Source organism: Perca fluviatilis, chromosome 6 (assembly GCF_010015445.1).
Source record: "Perca fluviatilis chromosome 6, GENO_Pfluv_1.0, whole genome shotgun sequence".
NCBI lineage: Eukaryota > Metazoa > Chordata > Actinopteri > Perciformes > Percidae > Perca > Perca fluviatilis.
In genome coordinates, this window is record NC_053117.1 from 36493936 (window position 1) to 36503977 (window position 10042).

Consider the following 10042-nt stretch of genomic DNA (forward strand, 5'->3'; position numbering starts at 1 on the left):
GTCATTCTGCACAGTATCTGTGCTCAGAAAAGCTGTCGCAACCAATTTCCTATCACGAGTGTATGATGACACCTGCTGGACACTTGTTGACATTGTTTCCATTTTCATCCGGACTCATAGGAAGGCACAGAGCCAGTTAATGTGGCTTAATAAAGTGTAGGATTCATTCACTAGTCATCTGGATGTGAGTTTATCAGATGCGAGAGTCTGCTAAATCTGGTGGGTATCCAAACACACACACACACAAGACAAATGCAGCTTGCCTTTTTATTGATTCATTGATTCATTGTCTTTAGTTGCTCATCATAACCTGAAAACACAAAGAATTAGTCATTAGCTATAAAAAAAAACAGCATTTACTTCAACTGGAGGTGCTTCTGCGCAACAGAGTTCAAATGTGCTTGTGTTTCTCCCTCACCTCGTCGATCCAGTCGTTGAAAGCGGAGACTCTGGTGAAGACAGTGGGTTTCTTCTCATAGTTGCAGCCAAGGCCAGAGACGAAGCTGGCAATGCCATGGACCTCCCAGGTACCCTCGGTGTTCTTACAGTTTAGAGGGCCACCAGAGTCGCCCTGGACACACAGAGAGAGAGAAGGAGAAAGAGAGAGAGAGAGGAGGGGATGTTTTATTCATTTGGTGGAGCCACTCGGAGACTGGCAAGGCCCAACTGTGACAATCAGAATCAGAATCATTGTTTCACCCAGTATAAGTGGGACTGAAGGAACATTTGTCATGTTCCTTGGCAGCTCGACAACACAGGAGTGTAATGTAATGCCGTAAGACTTTTTTTTTAAGATTAATTTGTTGGCACACGGGAGAGAGAGGGGGAATCGCATGCAGCAAAGGGCTGCAGGTCGGAGCTGAACCCACGGCCGCTGCAGAGAGGACATGTATGTGGGCGCACGTTCTACCAGGTTCTACTCTGGAGCTCTGAGCTCATCACTTGTCACTTTACCTCATGTTACTATACCTCTAAACCGTCACTTTATCTTTATGCACTTTACTTTATTAAGCATGAAATTGTTACAACATTCCTTGTTACATCCAGTCTTATTCATTGCAATACTGTCTACACGATTACTTTATTAATATTTTATTTGTTATATTTTATCCTTATATCTTAGCTTTAACTATTTTATTTATTATTTTGTCTTAGAGTCAGTTGTCTTAGCTTTTACTTGTGTTTTGTGTTTTTTTAAGTTATATAATGTGCATTGTTGGAGTTGCCTGAGGCCAAAGATTTTCACTGCCAACGACTACTTCTGTTATTGTTGTGCACAATGTGACAAATAAAGAACCTTGAACCTTAAAGGAGAATTCCGGTCGATTTCAACACGTAGCTCTGTTGCTTGTAAATTTGGAGTGCTGTCAGTAGCGAGAAAAACGAAAACAATCGGTGTTGCCTACACCGTGTTATCCTCCTGCTACAGTTTGCACCCAGGAGGCTGAAACAGGGCAAGTTTTAAACATGCTTGTAGCCTCTTAACATGTTCGAAATGTCATTACAAGTGCCTACCCATGTGAAGTGATTCCTTCCGAGTGAACACAGTGAATCTGACTGCAGTAGATGTGAAATAAATGCATAAATGTGCTAATTCAGCCTTGTTTAGTTCCTGTGTTGAGATGGCAAAACTTAGGGACTGTCTACAAACTACAACACCGAAAAGAGATACAACAAAAATATTTATTAATTTAATGATTAAATAAGGTAGTGTCTCCAAACTTACCTCAATTATAACTTGTCGCCTATTTTTGAAAATATTTTTGTATCTCTTTTCGGTGTTGTAGTTTGTAGATGGACCCAAGCACTCATCTTGCCATCTCAACACCGGAACTAAACAAAGCTGAATTAGCACAACTTTTATGCATTTCTTTCACATCTTCTGCATTCACTGTATTCGCTCCGAAGGAATCACTTCACATGGGTAGGCGCTTGTAATGACATTTCGAACATGTTAAGAGGCTAAAAGCACGTTTAAAACTTACCCTGTTTCAGCCTCCTGGGTGCAAACTGTAGCAGGAGGATAACACGGTGTAGGCAACACCGATTGTTTTCGTTTTTCTCGCTACTGACAGCACTCCAAATTTAAAAACAACAGAGCTACGTGTTGAAATCGACCGGAATTCTCCTTTAATGACAAAGAAGAACACACTTTGAACACACTCAATGCATACAAATTCAAATTTTCTTCACACTGACATAATTAAGTACGGTACTACCAAAGCAGGATCAACAAGCTTTACAATGTTGTTTTTTTCTAGAACAAAATAGAAATAGGTGAAAACACACAAGTGAAAACTATGTTCTCTCTCCTCATGCACATACAAACACACAGAGAGTTCAAACTTACGTTGCATCCAGCCACGATTCCATCCCCACCGGCGCACACCATGGTGGTCCTGAGAGCAACACCCCACCAGTCAGACTGGGAGCAGGTGGCATGGTCGGCCACAGGCATCAAGGCCTGCTGCAGCTTATCAGCTATGGGACCTCCGGCTAAAACACACAAGCAGACTCTATTACCATCATCCCCATACACTAAGTCTCTGTCAAATCTGCCTTACAGCATTTCCCCAAGCGCCAACATGCACAGTTCAATCCAAATTTTCAATTTAGGACTTATCCTCCCCCAGAAAAAGTTTCAGCCCAAATCTCATGCTTATGATTTTCTTTCCAACTTTAGAGGTTTCCCTAGTTAAAACCCCGATCATGCACACTCTCACAGCTGATTATAAATCTAAACATAGGCTTTATTGACCACAGTTTGTTTATGGGATTGCTCCGGTGCCGCCGGAAGATCCGCTGGTTGTCCCTCAGTTTTGGCCGGATGTCCCTCACCTTTCTCTTTCTTTGTGTTGGCATTCTAAACTCCGACTAAAACAACTTTTGAGCGAGCACGTTCCACCAAAACAAGTCCCTTCCTGCGGCTATTTTGCAGAGGCATCGTTATTGCTTTCGGCCCATAGAGCTGCCCAGGTGATTGGTTTAAAGAAATGCCAATAAACCAGAGCACGCTACTTTCAAATCTAGCTTTTCAACTGCTTTTAAGACATTTAAGAGATGCTAAACTAAAGAAAAAAAACAATGTCAAACACAGCTCAGCCCTCCACCCAGAGTGACTTACTGGACAGCCTGCCCCAGCCGGTGATGTAGCAAGGGTAGAGGTTGGACAGCACAGTGCCAGCAGCAGGGATACATGCCAGCTGCACATGGTCGCTCAAAGTCACAGGCTCTGACAGCTTGATCAGGGCGATATCATTTCTGCAAGAAAGACAGAAAATGACTGAGGGAGGTGGCATACTGACGGGAAATTTACAATCTTCGTCCAGAGCCAAAAAGGGTTATCATGTACGTATATATGTATATATACAAATGAATCCACTCAATGGCTTATCATCCATCTCTATAATTCCCCATTGTGGAAAAAGTCTAGCTGCATACTTGAGTACACTAATATGGTCAAAGAGGTCCACTCTTATTCATGTTGTCTTATACTTTTTTTTTTTATTGAAATATGAGATGCATGAAGATGGAGAACTTCTTGTTAAAACTGTGCTGGACCGAAGTGAATAGATGGAATTTTGAGCCTCAGCCCACTTTTTCCTAGCCTGGGAAAACCCTGACGAACGTCCGGCAAATTTGAGATTTGTCTGGCCAAGAGCCCGTTCAAGCCCATTCCCAATTTTTCCAAATCGAGGCACCAATCACAACCGTGACGATGACGATAGCGCAGCGACGGCAGCAACCCGTTGATGCCGCTGTCGCCGCTACATCACCTGGATCGTTGGTCTGATCGGTGGAAGGACTATCCAATTGCGCCCAGAAGCATTTGAGAGGTGTCTGTTGGTGACGCCCCTTTGGAAATGGGCTGTGAATGAACCTTGCCCAGACCCACTCTCAGTTACAACTGAGAAGGGTCTGGTGTCAACCAGGCTAACTTTTTCCACCTTGACACAGAACAGATGAGATTATGATACGGTGTATAGGCTACTGTATGTCTCTCTGCTAGTCTTACCCGAAGGCCACAAAGATCGGATTCCATCTCTCATGGACAATAATCTTCGCAGGCAGGATGGCCTTGGAGCCAGCCTCTTCCTCCACCAAGTTGTTTTTGCCCACAAACACCCTGTAGGAGAACTTGGAGCTGGGGGGTAGAGGAGGGTGGGGGGGAAAAAAAGACTGTTGAGGTCCATGCTAACCCTGACAGAAGATTTAATGCACAATTGATGAGCTGTGATGAGCTCAAATTGACAATTAGTTGATGTGGCGAGATGATATAGAGGATTGAAACCGGGCTGGGGTCCAGATAAGTGAACTTTTTTAGAATGTCTTTATAAAAACATCTTAAAAATACATTAATAAAATAATTCCCATTGGCCTAGGTCTGGTGGGGGGCAACTTAGGCCAGGTGGGTCACCAGGCTTGCAATACACTGGGGGTATGTCTGTATTCTTAATAAAGAAATGGGAAAAAAAATGTCTATTAGGGTTAGGGTTAAGGGTGCAGAATTAGGAACGTAGTATGTTGCAGAATAAGTACAGTTCTTGTAGTGGTGGGCATTGGTTGTTGTGTTTGTGTCTTTCCTGGGTTCGTACTTGATGCAGTGAGCAGCAGTCATGACCCAGTTGGCAGCAATCAGAGATCCCCCACAAGTGTGCCTCCACTCACCATTCTTCTCATACTGTAGAGAGATCTGGAGACGAAAAAGGATAACATAAAAGATGCAGTATAGAGGCAGGTTGCAGATGTTATAGATGGGGGGCATATATCATTACAATGATCCACGATCCAATATTATCGATGCAAAGTGAAGGTATCGATACATATCATCTGTGAAATGCCCCTTTATTTTAGATTCCTTCATATTTATTCTTTTTCATGAAAAATATTTGTTTTTAAATATAAATGCCTGGAAGAGCTCAGTAATAAAACTGTCAAATCATATTTTAGTTGCTTTTTTTTAGTTGATATAAATGTAATTGATTGTGTTAAATAGGCATATGATATCTTCTCATATCGATTGCAGGCCCCTGAAATAAATCAAAATTGTATCGTGACAGACTTTAAAGCATCAGCAAATTTCAAATTGTTATCCAAAGAATCAATGCAAAATTGAATTGTGATACAACTTGTGATTTACACCCCTAATAGTTTGCTGACTTAATTAAATAGCAACCACTTAATTGCAGAATTCTCAATAACTGGGTCTGGGGATGTAATAAGCAGATGCAGGACCCATTGGGTTTGCCGGTAAAGATAAAAACATTGACAGATGTGAGCGTATTAGCATACCTGCCAGGGCCAGCTGTGGGGCTTGGCATCTACTCCGTTGACCACGCGGGCAGTCAGGGGCTCGATGGGTGGGGTGCCGCACCCAAGGGCTGGACCAGGACGACAAAGACATGAGTGTGATGGACATGAGATTGGAAAACAATGACATTTGATTCTTCCATCTGGCAATAAACTGCATCAACGCTCTGAAAAAAGCTTTTTGCCAAAACGCGTCATTTATCATTTATTGTGATGTGAGCCTAATTAAACAAGTGAAATGACAGAATTCAAAATTTTATTATAATTTTATAATTTTATAGTTTTAGTGTTTATACATGTTTTAACATCTTATAATTTCTAAGACGAATACTATATATATATATATATATATATATATATATATATATATATATATATATATATATATATATATATATATATTTATTTATTTTTTTTATTTTTTTTATTTGTCTTGGTGTGCATTAGTCTCTAAATCAATTTTTTTTTCAAATCTATTATTCCTTTTTCTTGTTTGGTGTTTTCCAAGCACTTTGAATTGCATTTGTGTCATGTTTGAAAGGTGCTGTACGAATAAAGCTTGATTGATTGATTGATTTTGTCCTCCTTTACTTGGGAACTTGAGATGTGCTACACTTTCTTCACTTTTTAAGCATGCCTATTGGATTTGGGGTATAGCACACAGAGAATCTCCATTGTTGAAGCGCAACCTCCTTTTTCAACTCAAACTGCATCATTTTTCTTTTCAATAAAGAGTTACACAGTACTAGCTTCTTGTGTGGTAATATGCAGCGATGCACACCCACGCACACCAACTCGCATAAACAGTTACATACAGAATTAAAGAATGCCAGATGTTCTTACCGCTAGCAATGAGCACTGAGGCCAGCACAATGGGGATCATGTTGATTGATTCTTCTGCTGAGGGACAGCAGGGCACACACTCTCTTTTAAACTTTCCACCACAGGCAACACCCGCTCTGAATGTGGCAACACACACTCCTATTGGTTTGTCATGGCCTTCGGGGATGCAGATGGACCAATGGCAATGAGGGTCAGAGCATCTGGGTGGCCGATGAGACACACAGGTGTGTTTTCTGGAACATTTCCCATGACCTTCATGTGGAGCTACAGCGCATGCTTCGTTAATATGCAAAGGCAAGGAAAGGCAAGGCAAGGCAGCTTTATTTGTATAGCACATTTTCAGCAACAGGGCAATTCAAAGTGCTTTACATAAAACATTAAAGAACAGTAAAAAAAAAAAAAATTTAAAAGAGCAGTTAAAAACGATTAAAAACAGGCAGGAACGGGCCCTGCAGGAACATGTGACTTTGTACTCTCGTACCCATAACAAGAGTGGAAGTACTTCTCTTTACCTACAATGCAAAGGATATGTGTATTCCTGAGGGCTCACAATAGGGCTGCTCGATTATTGTAAAAATCACACTCACGATTCTTTTGGACCAATATCTTTATTGATCCCCAATGGAGAAATTATAATTTACACTCTGTTGTTATTACACACTACACAGAGGCCTGAAATACACACACATGCCAGGTCCTATACATGCACTAATGGAGAGATGTCAGAGTGAGTGGGCTGCGACTGCTGAACAGGCACCTTGAGAGGGGGGTGGGGGGGAGTTGATGTCCGGCCAGCTACCAGTCCACACTCTATATTTCGGTCCACATGGAGACTTAAACCAGCGACCCTCCGGTTTCCAACCCAACTCCCTACGGACTGAGATCCTGCCACCCCCCAAAAAAAGATGTTTATAATGTAATAGTTCCTGAGTGAGACTGTTAGTTTGCGCTCTCTTTTTTTAAGGGAAATGTACGTGCGTTTTTGTTTGCGGGTGTACACCTGCATGTGCATGTAGGGCGTGATAAGTGTATCGACATTGATGTGATTTTACAGTTATTCTTGTAATGGGTTGTCTGTGATGTAATGTGTATGTATTGTGTGTTAGTGTGGAGTAGCTGACTGCTATACGGCATCAGCTAATGGGGATCTTTTTAATAAACAAAATAAACAGATTACTCATTGACTTTTGGAAAGATGTTGCAATTATTGAATTTAAAAAATCAGTGAAACAGTTAAACAAATTATCAGTAAAAACAAATTCAACTGTGACATTTCCCGTAATCCTTTTCCCGTTTGAACTTTTATCCCCCATCCAGAATGACAAAATAAGAGTTTATTTGTAAAAACGTAATGTGCAAAATAATCCCTTTTCTCGATTACCCCGTTCTTGTGACCGCTAGGAGCCAAAATCGTAATCGCGATTAAAATTCGATTAATTGCACGGCCCAAGCTCACATGTGCATAGTATGTGTACTGTAAGTCTGTAAATGCTGGAGACACATACCAGACAACGTGCACATCGTGGTCTGTTTTTGAACTCACCTTTGCTCCTGTCCACGACAAAGTCTCTTCCCTGAAACCTGGAATTAAACTCTTGCATAACAGCATGTGAAGCCAACATCTGGATCACTGGTACTGGCCTGTTTTCTCCGAAATGTCAAACAAAAACTCAAACTAAGAGGCATTACTATGATAAATAACCAGGGCAATGAGGAACAGATGGCGTCACTGGTGCAGAAAATATCGACAGCTACACCGCAATCTTACAACGTGCACAGTTCTGCAGTGAATTGTGCAGTGCCAGGAGTGTTAGACATATTGCATGACCATAGGTATGACCAATCACATCACTCATCACAACATATTCAAACACTCTTGGCATTATTTCATGCAGTAAATCTGCTGTTGTAAAGTAAAATGTGCCGTTTAAAACACCCAGTGTGTCATGAGGTTGTTATAATGACTTGAGTTAGTTATGAGACTTGGAGGACACAGACACAATTCCTGAGGTATGAAAGTGTCAGAGTGTGCAGGCCTGAAGTGACTCAGCATGCAGACATTGTAAATCTTTCAAAGGCTGCTTGGGTGATATGACATGGCACAATAAAGGTTAGGCGTTACGGTGCAGTAAACAGGTGGAGTCAGTAGAAAATGTGGCGAAGAATAGTCAGTGTTTGAAGAGGAAATGCTTGTCTGTAATAATCCTCAAGGTGCTTCTGATGAGAGATGCTGACATCAGCTTAGGAGTGGCTTTATGTCTGGTCTGTGACCTATTTAAACAAACATTGGTGTGCTGTAATAGAAAGCATTTCAGAAATGAAAAAAATATGTTTTCATTCGACTTGTTCAGACGGCAGACTAGGAAGGTTTTGTTCATGAATTATTTAGTTTCCCAGTTCACCACTAGATGGGACAATTTATCTGTTTAGACACCAACCTAAGTTGCATTAAAGACAACAATTAAATGCTACATTTTGTGTCCATTTGGTACAAGAAACGGCATTCAAGCTTTGTAAAGTGAGTCATTTAGAAAATCTATCCTCAATCTTGCTGGGCTTTAGCATCTGTCGAGGAGGTCAGACAAAACTTGGATGTTGAAAATGATATTAGTAAGAGACTCTCACGGAGAATACAACTTATGACAGCTGCAGCTTCAGTGCAACAGTGTTGTTTTTAAAGTTGTGTTTCAAATTTAGGTTACAGCTACCCATCTATAGTTTACAGACTGGAGAAAATACTTGATAGGTTGGAAAAAAAACACTTGAAAGGCAACTACAGCAACAAAACAAGCTTAGACATACTCGGCTTGTGTGTGTGTGTGTGTGTGTGTGTGTGTGTGTGTGTGTGTGTGTGTGTGTGTGTGTGTGTGTGTGCATGTGTGCGTGCGCGTGCGAGCACGCATGCATGCGTGTGTAAGCTTCTCTACAGTCACGATTTGCAATTAATTGAAAGCTAATTAAAATGAAATCTGTAAAACATAGTTAAAGGTATTACAGGCCAGCGTCCAGAAAAAGATGCCTCCCTCTCCCACTTTCTGATTAAACGTCATGTTTTCATTAATTTAATAGTGGCCAGATGAGACAAGATAACTGAGGTGCGTGCTATGTTGCTATAACTACAAAAACAAAAGAATTGGTAAATGATTTCAGTTATTGCTGTGTTTTTTTTTTATTAATTTTTTTTACAGCAAAACATATCAACCTGCCCTGAAATATTGAGTTCATAACCTCTGATCTCAAAGTTGGCTTTTTACCACCGAAACAGGTTTGCAGTCAGATGCAGCCTGTCATGTTCTGAGATGAGACGTACTAGTTTCATGGCTGAGCCTGTTACAAACCTCCCCCCCCCCCAGGGGTTTGTAACAGGCACACTTCAGCCTGTTTTCCCTATCAGAACAACAGCTGAACTCTGACTGACACCTGTAAGCTTTATGGCTGCTTTTTATCACTTTGAGGCTGTAAACATTGTGCTTGGCCATTGCCATTCCCCACTTGGAGCAAAGGAGAAAGATTTTGTAATATAATGTATAAATAATAATGTGGCAGGCCGCTGCTATATTAGCTTCAGTCAGCTGTGTGGTTTTTAACTAATTTCCCCGCATACTGTAGTGTGCAGGATCTTTTAATTTGTGGAAATAATCTAACAGTTTTGAGCCCTATGAGAAGCCGCCTAGGCCAGAATTGAATACATTACTTGCAGATACATATATACTTTACTTGTGCAAACAATATATATTTACTATACATATATACTGGAACTAAACACTTGCACATACATACATACTTCTCTTGCACATACATATGTACTGGTACTAAACACTTGCACATACATATTTACTTCACATTCGCATACGTATATACTTCACTTGCGCATACATTTCTACTTCAT

At 40.9% G+C, this 10042-nt stretch overlaps 1 protein-coding gene across 1 annotated transcript; it reads right to left on the minus strand.

The window, feature by feature from the left end:
• Positions 1–253: 253 nt before the first annotated feature.
• On the minus strand, positions 254–7784 carry ela3l (elastase 3 like). Its single transcript, XM_039803672.1, has 9 exons — positions 7697–7784; positions 6154–6417; positions 5293–5381; positions 4596–4693; positions 4016–4144; positions 3125–3261; positions 2351–2496; positions 419–571; positions 254–310 (listed from the first exon to the last, which is right to left on the minus strand). The coding sequence occupies exons 1-9, from the start codon at positions 7773–7775 to the stop codon at positions 293–295; spliced, it is 1113 nt and encodes a 370-aa protein (XP_039659606.1). The 5' UTR covers positions 7776–7784; the 3' UTR covers positions 254–292.
• Positions 7785–10042: the final 2258 nt, after the last annotated feature.